The sequence below is a fragment of the Leopardus geoffroyi genome, chromosome C3, assembly GCF_018350155.1.
Source record: "Leopardus geoffroyi isolate Oge1 chromosome C3, O.geoffroyi_Oge1_pat1.0, whole genome shotgun sequence".
In the NCBI taxonomy this organism is placed as follows: domain Eukaryota; kingdom Metazoa; phylum Chordata; class Mammalia; order Carnivora; family Felidae; genus Leopardus; species Leopardus geoffroyi.
In genome coordinates, this window is record NC_059338.1 from 79,625,601 (window position 1) to 79,645,947 (window position 20,347).

The 20,347-nt window shown below is 37.0% G+C and overlaps 1 protein-coding gene across 28 annotated transcripts in view; it reads right to left on the reverse strand.

The window, feature by feature from the left end:
• The window catches only part of PHF20L1 (PHD finger protein 20 like 1), an 86,323-nt gene that overhangs the window by 31,395 nt on the left and 34,581 nt on the right, over positions 1-20,347 (reverse strand). For 19 of the 28 annotated variants that reach the window (XM_045453642.1, XM_045453624.1, XM_045453618.1 and 16 more), the window contains 6 exons: positions 18,448-18,530; positions 14,664-14,916; positions 12,393-12,581; positions 11,944-12,150; positions 6,153-6,209; positions 4,844-4,951 (listed from right to left, as the gene is read on the reverse strand). In XM_045453642.1, coding sequence (XP_045309598.1) covers positions 4,844-4,951; positions 6,153-6,209; positions 11,944-12,150; positions 12,393-12,581; positions 14,664-14,916; positions 18,448-18,530 — 897 coding nt within the window. Of the gene's footprint in view, positions 1-4,843; positions 4,952-6,152; positions 6,210-11,943; positions 12,151-12,392; positions 12,582-14,663; positions 14,917-16,369; positions 18,531-20,347 lie in introns of those variants that run through there. The other 9 variants (XM_045453634.1, XM_045453627.1, XM_045453641.1 and 6 more) reach the window with 2 other exon arrangements.

Below are 20,347 nucleotides of genomic sequence, written 5' to 3' on the forward strand. Positions count from 1 at the left end.
ACAAATTTTGGCGTATTTTCATTTTCGTTGGTCTTGAGGCATTTTATTTCTCCTTTGATTTCTTCTTTGGCTCCCCGATTGTTCAGGAGTATGTAGTCTAATCTCCACATATTTGTGAAGTTCCCAGTTTTCTCCATTTAATTAATTTCTAGTTTCATACTATTTATTGTGATCAGAAAAGATACTTGATAGGATTTAAATCCCCTTAAATTTATTAAGATTTCTTTTGTGGCCTAACATATGATCTAACCTGGAAAATGTTCCACGTTCACTTGAGGAGAATTTGTTATCTGCTCCTTTGGGACAGAATGTTCTAATATATCTGTTAAGTCCATCTGATCTAACATGTCATTTAAGGTGGTTTCCTTGTTGATTTTCAGTCTGGATGGTCTATCCATTGACAGAAGTGGAATGTTAAAAATACCCTACTATTATTGTATTGCTGTGTACTTCTCCCTTTAGATCTGGCAATAGTTGCCTTCTGTATTTAGGTGCTCCTATGTAGGGTGCATAAGTATGTATGAATTTCATATCCTTCTGTTGGACTGACCCCTTTATCACTATGTGGCACCTATCTTTGCCTCTTATTACTGCCTGTTTTCAAGTCTATTTTGTCTGATAGGAATATAACTACTCCAGCTTTCTTCTGATTTCCATTTGCATGAATTATCTTTTCACCTTCTGGGACCCCCATAAGGTAAAGGTTAGTCCATTTGATGTTGTCCCATAGCCCCTTAATCTATTGTAACTTGTTTTCATTTTTTCTTTTTGCTGCTCTGACGGGATGAGTTCTGCTGCTCTGTCTTTGAGTTCATGGATCCTTTCTTCTGCTTTATCTAGTTGTCGCTGGACCCCTCTCAAGTGTAACCCGCCAATCTCAGTCTAGTCAAATTTTCAACCCCTTCCTTTAAGATTAGCACTTTTTGTTTAGAAATCCTTCCCTACTCAAAGATCATAAAGATGCTTTCCTATACTGCCTTTCAAAGGTTTACAGTTTTGTCTTCCACACATTTCATCGTTAATCACCCTGGAACTGATTTCTGGGTATGGTGTTAAGTAGTAGTCCAATTTCATTTTTAGGGAATAAAAATGTTCTCATACCAATTACTGAAAAGCTCACCCTTTATCTAATCTAAGAATGCCAGCTCTGTACAAACCAAGGTTTTCTATTTGTATATGTTTTGGATTAGCCTGTCCTTAATCAATACGTCTATTCTTTCCCAATGCCTCACTGCCTTAAACTATTGTGAAATGGTAATTCTTCTCTTCATTCTTCTTCAAGATTGGCTATTTTATTTTAGGCTCTTTACCACCATGAAGTTTTAAAATCAGCACCGAACCTGTAAATTTATTTAGCATGAAGTGACATCTTCTCAATATTGAATCTACTAACCAATGAACGTGAATTATCTCCCATGTATTTAGTCCTTCTTTAATGTTTCTAAATAAAGTTTTATAATCAGCTGGTCGTAACTTTTTTTGCTAAGTGTAAGGACACATGGATGTATCAAATGGTTTTTCTACATATAGAAAGACAGTAATGTTTCTTGTCCTTCAACTGTTACTGTGGTGAATTTCACCAATGGATTTTCTAATGTCAAACCAACTGTGCATTCCAACCCTATGTGGTCATAGGTTTTAATACATTGCTGGACTTAATTCCATAACATTTGCTTGTGAGTTCTGTATCTATGTCCACAAATGAGAAATGCCTAGAACTGAGCTTCCCCATACTGTTCTCTTCTGATTTTGAGCCAAGTTATTTAAATAATCTAAAATGAATTCGGAGTTGTATTAGTTTCCTCGGGCTGCTCCAACAAATTATCACAAACTCAGTGGATCAGAGCAACAGAAGTTTCTTCTGTCATAGTTCTGAAGGCCAGAAGTCAAAACTTCGGTGTCAACAGGGCCCTCTCCCTCACAAGTATCTAGGGGCAAATCCTTCCTTGCCTCTTGTGGTGTCTGGTGGCTTGAGTGCCCTGGCTTGGGACGGCATCACTCCGATCGCTGCCTGTGTCCTCACACAGCCTTCTCCCCTGTGGGTTCCAACTCTCCCCCTCCTTTTCATTGGCTCTAGTATCCACTCAAATCCCAGATGATCTCATTCTTTTATTTTATTTTTATTTTTTTTTAACATTTATTTATTTTCAAGAGACAGAAAGAGACAGTGTGAGTGGGGAAGGGGCAGAGAGAGAGGGAGACACCGAATCCGAAGCAGGTTTCACGCTCTGAGCTGTCAGCGCAGAGCCCAACGGGGGGCTCGAACCCACCGACCATGAGATCATGACCTGAGCTGAAGTCGGACGCCTAAATGACTGAGTCACCCAGGAGCCCCCCAGACTATCTCATTCTTTTTTTTTTTTTTTTAATGTTTATTTATTTTTGAGACAGAGAGAGACACAGCATGAACGGGGGAGGGCCAGAGAGAGAGGGAGACACAGAATCTGAAGCAGGCTCCAGGCTCTGAGCTGCCAGCATAGAGCCTGACGCGGGGCTCGAACTCACGGACCGTGAGATCATGACCTGAGCCGAAGTCGGACGCTCAACCGACTGAGCCACCCAGGCGCCCCCAGACTATCTCATTCTTAATCACATCAGCAGAGATCTTACTTCTAAATACAGTCACATTCACAGGTACAAGGACCGAGAGTTAGACGTAGATTTTCGAGGGACACTATTCTCCCTACTAAAGGAATGTTCTCTCTTTTTTTAAATTCTGAAATAATTTATGTAAGTTTGGAATAATCTATTCCTTTAACAGTTGGTAAAAATTGGCAAGAAAACTTTTTGGGTCAGGGCTTTTTCTTTGTGGCAAGATTTTAAAATACTAATTAAATTTCTTTTCAGGTTTGAGGACTATTCAGGTTGATACCTCTCAAGTTCACTGCATAAAGTTGTTTTTATTTTCTTCGTTTTAGGTCTGGATTATCTGTAGTTATATTCCCTTTGGTTTCTAATCTCACTTGTTTGTGCACTTTGTCTTTCTTCCTTAACCAGTGTTCCCAGTGGTTTGCTCATTCTATTAGTTTTTAAACAATTAATTTTGGCATTTTTTATTTCTTTCTAGAATTTTATTTGTAGTTCACTAATTTCTACTCGAATGTTTATTTACTAGTACTTTTTTTGAACCTGCTCATGTCTAACTTCTTAAGCTAAAGGCTTAGGTGACTTTCAGCCTTCTTTTCTAATAAAAATATCTATGACAATACATATTCTTCTAAAAGTGCCATCTTAACCACATTCTCAAGTTTCGATATGTAATTTCATCATCTCATAAGTTCTTAACATCTTACCTTCCTTCTGATGCCATTCTCTGATCCATGAATTATTTAAAAATGTGTGGCATGATTTCTAAACATACGAGGTTTTTCTAGTTATCTTTTTAACACTGACTTAACTCTACCGCAGTCAGAAACCATAGTCTGCATCACCCCATCTCTAGAGAGTGCTGACATCTGCTCAGGGCTGTCGGCAGTCATCTTTAATACATGCTGGCGACTGAGAAAACCCTTCTGCTCTGCAGCTGCTGAGTTCAGCGTCCCTGACAGGGACTGTGAGGTCACCTGTGCTGCCACCACCTTTCTTTTCCTTACAGAATACTTTTGAGTTTTGTTCATTAATTACTACGAAAGATATGATGAATTTATTCAGTAATAAAATGTGGAAATTTTACATCTAGAAAGATATAAAGTGAATTGAACATTTCCCATTACACAGTCGCCTATCTCTAGAAATGATTTTTCCTTTAATGACTATTTTCTTTGACATGAATGTATCTACTCCAACTTTCCTCTGGGTTTGTATTGGCTCACATTTTTTCCCATGCTTTCCCCCCACCCCCAACATTGCTGTCCTCTCTATTCCTATATTTAGATTGGTCTGTTAAAAATAACCTTTAACTGGATTTTTTAAATCAATTATGATCATCTCTCTCACTGTAATTATGGATATATTTGGATTTATGTCTACTATTCTATTTTGTAATTTGTATTTTTCTTCTTTGATGTTTTTCTTTTTGTATCACCTTCCTTTGGATGGGTTTTTCATTACATTTTCTTACTGTTACTCTGGAAATTATACCCCATGTTTCCATTCTTTTACTATTCATGTTAGCAATTCTACACTGCAGATTTAACCTGTTGGAGTCTTCAAGCAATACATTTCTTTCTTTTCCTCTTCCAAAACAAGACCTTTAAAACACTGAAATACACATATGCCCCTCTCAATTTAAAAGCTGTTATTATTGGTACACATTTCTGTTCTCTAACATTTTGTTGTTTCTGCCCACAACTCAAAATGACTTATATAATCAATGTTCAGATTTATTCATGTATTTACATTTTCTTTGCTTATCATTTCTTCCGACATCTCAAACCCTCCTTTGTCATCATTTTCCTTCAGCCTTCAAGTACAGGATTAAGAAGATATCCTTTAGACAGGCTGTTGATAATAAAAATCATTTTTTCAACTGTTTCTACAAATGGCTTTATTTAGTCCTCACTTTTGAAAGCTAATTCTAGGGATTGTAATTCTCGACTGAAAATAATTCCTTCAGTATACTGAAGCATACTTGACAAGGGTATCTAGTCCACCATAATGCCGGAAATGAAAATCTCTAATCGGCTGTGATGACTGGTGTACAGATGGATTAATTCACAGACTACAAGTGAACACTGTTACAGATTTGCAAAACTGGCAAAAGCCAAAGACAATCTACAGGGACTTCCCAGGTCCTCAACAACATGAGGATCTTGTCCTATCTCCATTTTGGTGGAAGAACACAGAAAAAGCGACAGAATCTGAGAATTTTAAGAAACAGTAATCACCATTTTAGCGTACTTACCATGCTGCTTGGATTTCTTTTTCTTTTTCTTTTTCTTCTTCTGTTTTGGTTTGTAGTGATCTTTGTCTTTCTTCTCTTTTCTTTCCTTATCCTTCTCTTTTCTCTTACCTACATGACAGGAGTGACAAAGTTAGCCATCATGACTGATCTTGAGTCGTTGCTCTGTGGTTAACCTAAAAGCAGCATTTATGTTTTAATCAGCTATTCCAGTCACCTGCCCAGTGGATGGATTCAATTAAACTGTTCCTGTCATGGGTCTGGAACTCCTGATTAGCTTATTGGGCTCTAAGAGGGGGTCTTCATTAGCAGTGTTGAGAAATCCCAACTCCTGACACCTTGAAGTTAACACAGACAGTAGTTAAAATCTTAAATGAGTAATATACTCAGTTCCCTGATGTGGCAAGAAAGAAATTCCATAATTTAAGAAAGACTTGACTGAGGAGACTCAGCATTTCCACGGAGAATTTAATGAGAAAATATATCAGATTTTAAAAAGAACGTAATGAAATTCTTTCCTTTGGAAAAATAAAAAACTAGATTAATCCGTAAGTAATTCCTTCAGTCTTCCAATACTTCCCAGTGTGTACAATGAAGGCTAGGAACACAGAGCAAAAACTGACTTAATTAAACTGATTTTCCCCCCAAAGTTTAAAATACCCTTCTTCCCATTCACCTGTACTTAAAAAAAAAAAAAAAAAGGAATGGATATGAAAGCAATATCCTAGGGTATTCTACTTAAAACTGACTCATCACATATACTCAACTATTGTTCCAAATCAGAATGATGTAGCCTACAATTTATCAAACATATTTAATCCACTCTCAGGGACCCAACTCCAGCTGGCTAATCTACAGAATATTTAAGACTATCATCCATTACTGTAAAATGTTTCATTATTATAGCACAGAAGACAGAAAAGAAAGCAGAAAACTCACTGACGTTTTTATAAGGTCAGTTAAAGAAGAAAGTCTGAAAAAAATGACTCTCTTAATTTACCATCCATGCCCTAAGTCCTAACAATATCAGACGGTGGCTTATTTTTAAAGAGCCATCCTACAAAGATGTTCAGAAACACAAAATCCTCAGAGGAAGCCTTCGGCTCCGTCAACAAAAGAAATACACATAATACTATGAAAATATGTGTTTAAGAAATACGTATGTGGAACTGAACAGCACTGATAAATACGAACCCGGATGGTCACTGACACCTAAAGGAGCACTAACAGGTAAAAAGTAGGGGACAGACTACGTCCTCTCGCTGCCAAGCCATCTATAGTCTTTTGCTTAAAGATTACTTTCTGTTCATACCAAATGCTGTTGAGCTTTTTTCTTCCAATTTCACTTTTTTTTCTGTTTTCGATAGTCCTGCAGGTTTAGGGGAAAAATACGTTAAGTTTAGTCAGAAGCGGTTAAAAGTAGGGGACAATAGTTTACATTACAAGTGCTCACAGAAGTCTACTTAAGACTCTTTTCTCCTAAGGGTCTACGTTATTTTATTGCCTGAACTAGTAACAAAGAGGTGGGACTTCTCGCTCCCCAAAACTGATACACGAAGGATGATTTTTGTTTCTTCATACTACCCACGTTAAAATCTTGGCTCCATTTGTTAACTGTTTGGCCTTGAACAAATCATTTAATTAGTCTGTGCTTCGGTTTCCTTCTCCGCCAGATAGGAATGACTATCTCACATCGTTATCAGTATTATGTGAGTCAAAATCCGTAAGATGTTTAGACCAGTGTTTGACTAATAATAATCAGTGTTTTTTGTTTTTTTGTTTTTTCAGTTTCTCCTCTGTGGTGGGGTAATAACTGAAGACTACATCCTTTTTAAAAAGAGCACGAACATGGGTTCAAACATTTAAAAAGACAGATGAATGCACTGAGCAATCAGTAAAGATCTCTTCTGGCATCACAGCCTTTGGCAATCCTGAGGCTGAAATGCACCCAAGTGGTAGGTCCGTGGAACATTTCTGCTTCTGCGACAATTATGACACGAATGCTCTTTAGGTCATCCAGAGGAAAAATTAAACTTCTTATTAAAGGATAGTGGTTTTCAACAAATCTGTTTAAAATTTTTAAACTGATATTTAACTTCTGTTGCCTAAACTAAGCTAGTACCTTTGAACTCCATCATGAACGTGTTGTTAGGTAATGATAAAAGCCAAAACAATTATTTTACAAATCATTTTTGGTCTTTCTCTAAAAGGAAAACACAGAGGCCTATTTGCACATTAAAAATACTCAACCTTAATGATTTGGGTACTATTAACTAATATTCCAAAATATCTTTTCAACCAGTACTCTCAATAATGGTATAGCTGACACACCGACATTTAACCAAGCTTCTCAACTCAATACTCAATCGTTTCCAGTGCTAATATCTTATGTGTATCTGAGGTGAATCTAAGAGAAATATTATAGTACATTTAATGTACAATTTCGGTCTATTATGCTTTAATATCGCCATTTACAAAGCTGCTGATTTTTCAAGACATTCCAATACAGAATCAAAAAAAAAAAAAAAAAAAAAAAGCTAACACCTTACTTCAAATATTTTATACAATTTAAAAACTTAATAGAAATACAAAAATACCACTCAAATTGAATTAAATGTTAATAAGACTCTAATAAGTTTTAAATTAAGTAAGAATACTGATAGTCTCTGTGACAAAAAAACAAAAAATCTTTCACAAGAAAAAAAATGAAAGGAACATCAGCACAAAGAGAAATACAACTGAATTTCCTTACTGTCAAGACTCCTGAACAAATGCATCACTTCCTTTAATAATTACTGTTTATTGGGGCACCTGGGTGGCTCGGTCGGTTGAGCATCCGACTTCGGCTCAGATCATGATCTCACAGTTCATGGGTTCGAGCCCCACATTGGGCTCTGTGCTGACAGCTCAGAGCCTGGAGTCTGCTTCGGATTCTGTGTCCCCCTTTCTCTGTTCCTGCCCCTGCTTGTGTTTGCTCTCTCTCTCTCTCTCTCAAAAATGAATAAACTTAAAAAAAAATTTACAAAAATAATTACTGTTTATTAACTACTAATTACCGCACCATAAAAAGTCTACGTGTTTGATGCGTTTTGGTTGAAAATAATAAGACATTTACAAGACCGAGAGTGAGAAAGAAGCTTTCCCAGTCCTCAGTGATGGCACACGCAAGCTCAGGAGCAGCACTTGATCTTGATTATTGCCTTCAAGGTCTCCCCCCTCCCGGGCACTGAATCCAGGGTGATTCAAAGGAAAACTGCTTCCTGGGCTGCCTGTGCGCCTGGGGCTGTGCGTGGGAGCCCTCAGGTACTCGGGAGGACAAATGCACTGGCTGGGAGCGTGTGCTCCGGAACACTCTGGAACACGGGCCGGCAAAACACAACAGTGCTCTCCGCAGGATCAGGTCTACGTACACTTTTCACATGTTCCAGCGGTTCCTAAACCTTTAGATTTCTCAACTGATATGATTTCAGACGTAACACTGAGGGACTGACAAAGGGATGTCAACATTTTATGTAAGCATAGATATTAAAATATTCATACATGCAATAATGATGGCTGGACTTCTAAAAACACACCTAAATAGACAAATAAAATTGATCTGTTCTAGAATTCAAGAGAAAAAACTGTTTTATGAAAAGTTCATTCCCTCATCCTTGGATTCCCCGTGTGCTGGAATTTGGGAGCCAAATAATGAGGCCTTCGATTTATTGAAGTGTGATTTTTAAGCTGAATTTTTTCAACACAACATTCTCTTCAAACAAAATATGACAGGAGAGTCTAACACAGACTACAAAAGCCGAAAATATGAGCAATGGAAACAGACGGGGCCCTTCAGGGAGGTAGGTCTCTGAACCGTGTCTGCTCGCACACAACGGAAAACCCGGCGGCGCACACTGGTTTCTCAAGCCCCTTCCAGGAGGCTGAGTATCTGTAATTCCTCTGGCTGGAAAACGAGGCTATCCCTGAGCCTCTCCATGGAAACCCCAGGCTCCATAGGGGCCGGGAACGTTCGGTGTGGGAGTAGAAGCAGATTGTGGGGTCCCTGGCTGTAGTTTTGTTTTGCCCAATTCTGAAATAAATAAACAAATCAAATAACAAGGGAAGAAACTGAAAAACACTTAAAAAAACCCCAAGTCTCTTACAGAGTAAATGCAAAGTCGAGGTAAGGCACTGGACTAAAACTCATCTATTTAAAGTGCCAGCACTGCACCACAGCACAGGCAAGCGGCCCACGCGTCAGAGGTTCTGTGATAATTACTGGCTCACCCCTCCGTCCACTGAGCTTCAACATCTTTGAACTCCTTAAAGAGGCTGGAGTAATTCAGTATTTGCTACACACACACTCGGTAGATAAATGAGAAAATGAGCAAACGTTTCCAGACGGCAACAAAACTAAGACTCATCCTAACCTAAAACTGGTCGGCTCCATTACATACAGCACTCTAATAGTAAAATGAGAACAAAGGCATTGGTTTTTACCAGGGTACCGCTGGTGTTTTTTGGTAACGTGGGCAGCAGTAGCACTCTTAACCCAGACTAGACAGAACATGGGCACGCTCGCCCGTGAGAGAACGCAGAAGGATGGCCTCAAACGCCTCATCTCTACCGTGAAAGGTTTTAACCTTTCAGAACAGGTGTATGTGGTAATTTGCATGTGGTAATTTGCATAATCTCATGAATCCTTTACCAGGACTGCTAAACTCAACAGTGTGTGTACCTCGGACGCATGAATAATAAACATCTAAGTCTGCTCAACTATTTCCCGGCTTATGACTAACATCCTCCTCCTCTTCAACAACCCAAGAGTTTCAATCTGACAAAAACACCCCAGGAAAAGTCTTTGACTCAAGTTCGAGTAAATAATGCTTGCTATGGAAGTAACAAAATTTCCTTTTATTAATGAAGATGGAAACCAACCAACCAAGCACACATGCATATATTAAAAAAACAACAAAACACGACAGAAACAAAAACAGCTGTCACTGTGATTCTACATGAAAGACTACAGAAGTCCAACAACACTGCAAAACAGTGGAAAGAAGGTAGGAAACAAAACTGGTAAGAGATAAAAGCATGCCAATGACTCAGAATGTTAATGCAAGTCAGAGAGGCTCACAAAGTTTTAATAAAAAGGCGTCCAATTAGAATACGACCTGAATTTCACTACTTCCTCCAAAAATAAAAAAATTACAAGAAGTTAACAGAAATAAATCAGAACCCCCATCACGCCACATTCGAATACTGTGACTGTGTTCAACCCTCTAATAAACGGCCTTTCAGTAATTAGCATTTAAGCCATGATTCCTTGATTTAAGCAATGAAGGTTGCCAGCTGTAGGCACACCCAGAAGATCCTCACCCGTCAACGCATCTACAAATTTGTCGTCTTACAAATTTCAGCTCCTCTCTACCATTCACTTTTCCAGAATACTGTCCTACTACTTTGATTTTCTCAAAGTTATCTCTAAGTCTTAAAAAGGAGAAGAATATCATGCCTTCCCCCCCAAAAACTCTTTTATGAGAAACAAGAACCACACCCCAGTCGTAATTAGCAGTAAGTAAGTCCGCAAATAAGCTAGAAATTCTAACAAAAGACGAGGCTAATACTCTGGTTAGAAGTCAAGTCATTTCAACCAAGGATTCCACTTCATGTGCAATCACTACTTTGACATTTTAGGATACGTAATCTAAAATCACTCTTCATTATTATATAGCTGTTTACAATGGTCTACGTTTCAGTCACGTTACGATTAGAATATATATGTATATATTTAGAGAAAATACAAATATCGTCAAAGGCACATCTGAAAATAATTTCCCCAATGGATATAGATTATAACTTTAACATACTTTTCATATATTCAGTACCAGATTATTAACCAACTGTGTAAGACCTTCATCAGGAAAAATATCTCAGAGAGTCAAGGTAATTCAGGAATTTTGTGGGAAAAGGGAAAAGAAAAATTACCCTATGGATAGAAGGGGCTTGGAAAAAAGTCAAAAGGCAATGGATCGGACTTGGGAAATGACAAATGTTTCAAAACCTATAAATCTTCACATTTGGGCACTGGAATTTTTAAACAAAATACAGAAACAAAATGACTTCAATCTTTATTGATAAAATCAAACTGCAGAAACTGTGTATTTAATATTACATTTTTACTTTGAAAGAAGGTAAAGGCAGTAATCTAAAAGGTAAGTTACTTCAATCATTTTGTTTTCATACATGCCACCACCAAGAAAGAGCAAGCTCTATTTTCTGCTTCATCTGATGAGTTGGTAGATAAAGGGACTCCAGGGCGGGTGCTATTAAAACAATCAGCCCTCATGCTCTGGGCTGCAGATCAAGAAACAGTCTTACATTTTTCTCCAGCTCTGAACTGGCTCAATTCCGACTTCCTTCATCCCTCTATCTCCAAATTAGTAATTTACTAGAAGAACATATGAAGTTAGTATTCGCCTTTTTTAAATCATATATACTCTTTGGTTGAGGTTAAAATCTTATAAGACTTCCAAATAAAATAATGGAACCATATCATAGGTTACAGTATCATAAAACTGTCCCCAAAATGTGTTACTGGCTGCTTTTGCACATTAGGCTCCCCAGATGACTTCGTAACAAAGGACATTTAAATTACGGAGAGTGTGCCTGCAAATAGGGGGTTATATTTAAGGTATACAGTTAAATTTAAGCCATGTGTTTCTTAAATACTAAATTCTATTCAAACCCTTAAACCTGAATACCGATCCCACTAGGTATTTTCTGGCTTCAAACCCAAGAACTTATGTCAGTCATTATAGTCAGCTCTAACAATTCCTATTTTTAATTAAAAACAAAAACAGGATATAAGAAAGAAGCAAGGAGAAGGAAGTAGATTAAAATGACAAAACAGGAAGTCAGTCCAGGGAGGCTGATGGTAAATGATCGCACAAAAGAACTTTAAAGTGAAACCCTCTCTCCCGTAGACGTTACATAAGAGCATCTATGAAGAGGAATTACATGTTAAAGTCACGGAAGCAAACATCAGAGCGTCTATGCCCTCTAAGTGCAAGCCTACCTCCTTATAAAATGAATCTTTATTTTTATTATTATTATTTTTTTACCTGATGCTGTTGGAGCTCCTTTTCCATCAGCTATCGCTCTGGAAGAGGGATTCGTAAGCATCTGTGCATCTTCCTTTTCTGGCCTGGGACATTCGTGAGGACAAATGGGCTCTGGGGCGGGCGGTGCTGAAACTTCTGAGGCACGACTTAAGTCAAGAGGGAGACAGGGTCCCAGCTTCTGGAGTGGCAAATGTGCAACATCGGGCACTACACAAGATAAAGGATGTAACAGAATATTAACAGAGGTCCACAGGCTCGGTAAGTATCAATGTGGAGTAAAACGTTATCTGCATCAAATCTCGCCTGACCTAAGGGCACTCAATAAATATTTGTAAACAAAGTGCTTTTAAGTCTAAAAGATGGAAGAAGGAAAAAGTAGTAACTTCTTAATATTTTAATAATCTTTATCTCTTTTATGTTTGGTTCTATACGAAATCAATATACATTACCCTCTGGTACTGAAGACTCTTGCTGATTCTGAGAACTGATGGAGAACATGCTCGCATCAGTGGCTGGAGAGGGAGGAGAAACCTTTTCTATGGAATCATCAGGCATGGGCAAGGTGGCTAAGCGCTGAGATCTTCTTCTCCGCTCACTATGCTTGAAAGGTCTAGGGGGGTTCACAGGCTGTGGAGAACCTAGAAAAAGATCTTCAATGTTCACGAAGCAGATACATGCCAGGATCATCTTATAATATTTAAGGAGATAAATGGGAAAAATGATTCAAATTCTGCCCTCTGATGGTGTTAGGTATCCACAAGGAACGGCATGTTCCAAAAGTAATCAAAGGCAAAAACTGTGCCCTCATTCACAAAAAGCTAATCAAAACTTCTAAGGTCTAAGGCCTACTAGAACCAAAAGAAAATAACATGGAACATGGATTTCAGGTAGTTTCCCAAGTGACAGTCTACAGTTAATTCTCTAATTGTAGATCATTGTGTTAGTTGCCATTCTTCCTTTGGGAAAATAGTCTGTATAGCTGAGATTTTTAAAAAAACTAAATATATAGATAGATAGATAGATCTCTTTAGCTATATTACAAATCTAGAAACTCTAAGGGACAAAAAGGCAGGGGGCATAGGTGACAAAAATCTGACATGCATTGTAGAGTCAGTGCTTTACTTGCCAAAATAAAACTAACGTACATTAAGTTTATCCCACCCTCGTTCCCACAAATGGATTTTTATAAACATTTTGGGCCTGATTCATTAAAAAAAATTGAACACAAACAACTTTAAGTACTTATTATAGGCAAATAATGAGGACTTTAAAATATAACACTGTTCTTGCCCTCATTTTTTTTTTTTTAAATAACTAATTTGGTGGGTCAATTAAGCATCTTCTAGCTAGGGAACACAAAAGTTTGGAAATCTGTGGGGTTTTTTTTTAACCTTTAGTTTTCTTCTTTCTACGGGGCATGTAAACATGTTGAAGAATTTAGAACAGACAGGATTACACAGGCCAATATATTCATGTTAACTTAGAAGGAGGAAATAAGACTGGTTGATGCTTTGGGTACTTAAAAATCATATTACAAAAATCAAAACAAAAAAAAAGACATGGTGATAATTGAAAAAAGAATGAAAGAATAAAATTCAATTGCTGTAACATTGTGGCTATAATATCAAAATATAAAACCATTTCAAAATAAAATACTTATCAATGTCACGTGACATTGTGGTGACTACTAACAACATGTTATTTCGTGGTAAATGCCAAAATGAAATGAAGCTTATGAGGAAACGACTGAGTTTTTCTGTTCCCATTCTCCCTACCCATTTATTAAAAAGAACAAAACCAAAACAAAACAAAAAAAAATACCAACGCCTGCTCAAAAATTCAAAAATACAGTTTGGTAGAAAATATGGCAACTGAATTGGGAGAAAGAGACTATATTTGGCTGATGAAAGTCTCCTCGATGCCAACATTTTTAATTGTTGTAGAAAACATGATATGGAAGAGTTCCTAAGAACATGTGTCTTCACTTACGAATCAGGATACTAGTTCGCTTGTGTGAACTGCCGAAGGGAAGTATCTTTTATCCAGCGACTTCCCAGGTCACAGCTTTTCAAACCGTCTCTAACTGAGAATACGGAACTAACCGGAGAAGGAGAGGGTCCATACAAATCTCCATTTATATATCCAGACCCACGTTGGAAGACTATTTTTAAAAAGACTAAGTTAACTCGTGAAAGATCAGTGGTACTGAAACAGTAAAATCTTTAAAAATAAGATGAAGGAAGCGTTCTTCTCCCTTCCTCAGTAAGAATACACAGAAGTCTGAACTCCAAATCCCAGAACAAGAATGAATAAAACCTATCGCGGGGGGCTACAGACAACTGGGAACAAGAACTAAATCTACCCATGAGAACAGTCTTAGGGGTTGAGGAAAAACATCCAGTGTGAGTCTCTTCCTAGCTCCTTGTTTTGGTTTGGTTTTTTGTAATGAATCAGGCCTCTCATTGTGCTCGGATTACTATTAATCGAGGAGAGTCAAACTACAGAATTTGAGCCATGAAATGTACAGTCTCTGTACAGTCAATCAGTCAGAAATGTATATGGTTTTTGCCCCTGAAAATAGTTTTAAGCCTTCCCTGTCAGATCCACTTAAGTCTGAATTTTTAAAAAGCAACTTCATAAAAATACAATATAACTACAATCAAACTGTTTTTAATGTATCTTATAGGATAAGTAACTATTTTTTAAAAATCTGTGCTCACTAGTTTTATTTATCACTGAAGAAGAAAGCTGAGATACAAGCGTCAAATCCTCGACTTGTATTAATTCTGGGGAAAGTGGTGATTTAGGGGGTTTTATACACCCAGAAGAATCTCCAGATTCATGTTTGCATTTCTTGCTGCGAGCCTTCCCTGAAGACAAAGTTGAGGATAACAGTGCAGGTTTCTGAGTGTTGGCAGAACTGCTAATGTCAGCTTCATTTTTTTTCTGACTTTGAGGTTTAGGTGAAATCGCCTGAATAAATAATAAAAAATTGATATTTTTATTTTGGTTTCTTCATTTTTGTTCTTGTATTCTATTTTGATTGTTAAGCAACTTTAGTATCCAAAAACATTGTTAAGCAACATGTAACATTTCTATTACAAATGAAAAACCAAAAAGAACCCCACAAATTATTAACTAAAAGTTGAATAGGCTATCTTTAAAGGGATGCTGTCGGCTTTTGGTCTACATTTGGTTTTTTTAAAAAACTGTATTATTCATCATATTTTCGGAATATAAAATGATAGCTTGACGGACAAATATTTTCACGGTATTACACGGAAATACACCTCTTTTGAAACTTAATTACCAACTACGTCGATAACAGGTAAATAAACAGCATTTCCACTGTTCAGATGCGTTTAATTGAATACATTTAAGCTTCTGACTTTTAGATGTTTTGTTGAAAAACAATTTCCTTTATCAAGTTGACTGCAGAAGTCTAAGTAGACAGCTTCCCTTTAAAGAAAGATCTCAACAGGAAAACAATGACCAAATTAACGAAACATTATCTTTAACTCATTTTAGTGCTGAAAGCTAGAGTTTCATAAGCATAGTGCGTCATGAAATCAAAGCCACCAGCAGTACAGAGTTAAAAGACTAAAAAACAATACAAAACAAGCAACAACAACAACAACAAAAAAAACCAAGGAGTAAAACCAAGTGTAAGTTAAAAACATTGGATTTAAAAACAAAATACGTCGCATTCTTAGATGAGAATTTTTACCTTCCTCCTGCCAACTGATACTTTTAAAAAAAAATTAGAACTTTGTCAGTTCTTTCATAAAGGATATCTTGGTTCATTTGGCAGTATAATTTCCTCCCTATGTAGAAATTTATGTGAATGTGTCCAAAGACAACAGAGAATAGCCACATTGGATGGATTTACAATCTATGGTGTTGGAATGCCTGGGCTGTATCTCTTTCTGATACACGGATCTGAGAACAAAATAGGAGATACCCTTTTAAAAAATAATCTATGCTAAGATAGGCCTCTCTACAGAATTAAATTGCTGACGCTATGAACAGCATGCTTGTCCCCAGGAAACCTTTTTACTTCCTTATCTTTTATGAGGGATGACCATCAGGTCAGCAGTCTGTGGTTCTCTGGAACATGAAAGAGCATCGTCTGGGGACCAAACAGCTTTCTGCTCCCGCTAACGGACAAGGCGCTCCAAGTCTGATGCACAGTTGGTGCCAAGTAGATAGAGCACCTCGCGATGCTCTGCAGGTGGCATGCTGGACGCGCCACAGAAAGGGCTGGTGGCAAGTATCCCCTTCAATCGGTTGTCATCATCTCTAGTCTTGAACTTACTCATCATGCGTGTGTACAAGTGCAGATTAATCGTTTGAAAAAGTACTCCATAAATGGAAAGGAGTCCTAAACTTATCATAAAAGGTGTTGCCAGAAAAGTAATTAGAGCCATTACTTGTAAATAAACAATTTTATTGTTCATCTTCACATATGTGAGAGACATCACTACAGCATCCATTACTCTCAAGTTACAAAGTTATGAAACAAGATTGAAAACTGAAATTAGTATCTTGATAAGGTGCTTAACTTCTAAACAAGGACAAATTAACATTTTTAAAAACTTACTGAATTATGCATCTAATGCAGGTTTTATCCAAAAGTAAATATAACATGACAATTCCCTAATACAATTAAATAATCTATAATTAATATCTGAGAATTGGGGTTCAAGACCACAGTTTGATTTTTTTTTTTTAAGTGTCAATAAAGAAAATCCATTAGCACAGTAAGTTCTGGCTATAGGCCTGTTATAAATCTATGTCATGAGTGACATTCATGATTTTACTCATTAAGACAACAGAGGTTAGTGACAATCGATGCCTCTCCTTTAAGTCTATCGTTCATACCAGCACTTGTAATTAAGAGTTTTATAACTCGGCTTTTTAACTTTGAAGCAGGGCGAACAGCATAAAAATTGTTTGGTTACAAAACATTTTCACAATGATATCAATCTGAATGACAAAAAATGAGGGAACAGCATCATGTTCCTTAAAAATCTAAAATAATTTACAAAGTTTTCAGTAATGACTATTGGTCTCTTTGTTACAAAACTGGCAAGGACTCTCAAAATGCCTTAATGATGCAAACAAACAGCCGAGTTACTCAATTTGTCTTTCTTTTTTTTATAAACTCAATTTCCGAATGCTGTTTTCTGTACTTCTCTCTGAAATGAGCCCTGCCCTCGCCACTAATTTCCACATAGAAGAAGTAATCTTCACAATCACATTCACCACAGCAGGATTGTGCATCATGAAAGATTGACATTGTAATGAATTTTCCAGAAACATTTTATTACCAAGTCCCTGATTTATTGCATTCTGAGAATACCATAAACAGTGGTGAAAATACAAAATATTGTTATATATGGGACGTTGAATATAGTAATACACAGTAAAAAAAAAATCACTTAAAATTTGGTTGATATACTGACAATAACGGCAGAGACTTAACCGCTTGATGATCACAGAAAATCAGAAGGTATGATTCGCTGACATATTAATCAATTTAAAAGACCATTGATTTCATACAACATTAATGGAGGCACCAAAACAATGCACTGTTATCAAATCAGGCCTAAAATAACCCTGAAAAACTCAATACAATATCAATTAAATTTGGACTATTTTTTAAAACGCATAGAGAGAAGAGCAGAAGATACTCATTTTAAAGTCTTCTTTATTAGGCTACTAATAAAGAAAATTAAATTAATACAAAAAGGATATATTAAAACTACATTAAGGCTCAGATTTTAAAACAGGAGAACCAAGGAAATCCAGTTATGGCTATTACTGTGTTCTTATAGTCTTACAGTGCCCAAGAAGTTAAGCCCTTAGAGAATGTAAAAGCATGCACAGTTCATTATGTACAGGTACTGTGGGAATCTGAAGGTAGCCAAGGCAAAATCTAGCAACTGCAACCTTCACTTTTAAATTCCTCTATTAGGTGGTTTAAAGACAGACCCTTAATAGTTTTTTAAAATTCTTTTTTTTGTAGTTATTAAAATATACATCCTAGCAAAAATGTATGGCTCATTGATCAATTCATAAAACACATAGTCAGTCTAACAACACCAATTGTTACAATATAAAAGAAACTTCTTACAAAAGAAGCTTTATTAGATGTCAAAAACCCTGTTTTAACTCACAAATGAAAAGTATTTGTGTAAGGGTCTTTTTGTAAGCTAGTTAAAGGTGATCCAGCTGGAAGCTTATACCCTGGGATGCCTGTCTCCAGGCCTTCAAATGTCGGAGATAAAGGCTTTAATGCCAGTCTACCGAAAACAAACACTAGCAAAGTCTGTAGTTTATCTGCGTACCTTGGAGAAGGCAGAGTTAAAAATATATCGTCAATTAATTAGCTTCCTATTCCCATATCCAATCAAAAGGGCAATTTCAATTACGTGGATACTATAGCTCCGTGATCATTCCAGTTGGGAACCTTGAAAAAAATCAAATGCTACCATTTCATACCTGCTCCAGCATTGGAGCCGTTTCATTGAAGTCTTCCTTTTTTTCAGCACCATCCACCCCAACAGCTTTGGATGCCAACAAACCTTGAGAAAGATTGTACAGAAATTGCTTATTAGAAAAAATACTGGCTTCTGATATAATCAACTTCCCCCAAATGTTAGCAGTTGAATTGCCCCATCCTTTTTAATATAGAGTAAATTTAATATAAACTTTACTTGTCAAAAACATGAACACCCTTTATAATGACTCAAGGGACTGAATCAGAACTTGAGTTTTTCACACAATCAGTTCTCTGTAAAAAAAAAAAAAATTACTCCTAAAGATATCCTTAAAAAAAACATACGCATACACATTTTAATTCTACGACTTAATGTCTAGAAACCGAAGATTGGTTAGATTAACTAATACTCATAATATGGGCTTTGTCTATACAACTGAAATACAGAGTTAATATCAAGATCTGAGAAATCCTTCCAAACATCTAGAAGACTTGGTTGTTGTTATATTATCAGCTAAACAACTACTCCCAATTTTTATTTCCACATGGATCCTTTGACCAAAGCTTTATGGTTCATCCCTACACCTGCTGTACCTTATCTTCTTGCAAAAGTGCCAAAAACACTGATGGAGCTGTTTTGTGTTAATGGGGGAAAAAGTGCAGGTCCTTCCTACATTCAACTTAATATTATAGAGCCTCATTCTATAAACTATGAAATAATTGAGGAATTCCAATTTTCTCCAATGTGTATCACTAATTCTCAATTTTCGAGGACAGAATATTTTATCTAGAGTATATAAATCAACTTTATAAGCAATAAAACTCTGTCTTAACTTCTAAATTAAAGGCAGTTAGGGGCGCGTGGGTGGCTCAGACAGTTAAGCGTCCGACTTTGGCTCAGGTCAGGATCTTCCATTCGTGGGTTCGAGCCCCGCGTCGGGCTCTGTGCGGACAGCTCGGAGCCTGGAGCCTGCTTCAAATTCTGTCTCCTTCTCTCTCTGCCCCTCCCCCACTTGTGCTGTCTCTATCAAAAATAAATAAATGTAAAAAAAAATTTTATAAGGAAAGAAAGAAAGAAAGGCAGGCATTTACTTGGTCAAGATTCTTTGCTAAGCACCTGACAAGCACTGTCAATATAGCCAAGTTTATAACGCTTGTATAATACAAGTATGTCTTTGCTTACGACCACTGGGCACATAAAAGGGCCTTCAAAATCATTTCTACCATTACAAAGTTGGCTACACAAGGGGCACCTGGCTGGCTCAGTCAGTTGAGTGTCTGACTTCAGCTCAGGTCATGATCTCACGGTCTGTGAGTTCGAGCCCTGCATTGGGCTCTTGTGCTGACAGCTCAGAGCCTGGAGCCTGCTTCAGATTCTGTGTCTCTCTCCCCACCCTCCCCTGCTCATGCTCTGCCTCTCTCAATCTCAAAAATGAATGTTAAAAAAAATTTTTTTAAACAAAGTTGGCTACACAAAACCTCTGCTTCAAAGGAAGCCTGTTTAACAATCAGCAACGTAACAGTTAACTTACTGCAGCAATTATACCACCTAGACTCCTGAAGCGGTCTGTACAGTGTAGTTAATAGGAGGGGAAAAAAGTGCCCCCAAATGCCACACAACATTGAGCTATCCACGTGGCAACATCTCTTGGCTTTTTCAGGTAACTATCTTGAAGATGTTAAGTAATCTAAGTAGGAATTCAAATAGTAAAGACGTATCCTTAAAGCAGTACTACAGGCAAGTGTTAAATCAGGCCAAAAGCACCTTTCCTTTTCTAGAAAGTTGAATATCCAGCACCCAGAATTGTAATTTAAAATAGAAAAGGGGCTTTCCATTTCTATTGTTTTACACAATGATTTTGACTTCTGACAGATCAGTGACTGATATTAAAAATGTATTTG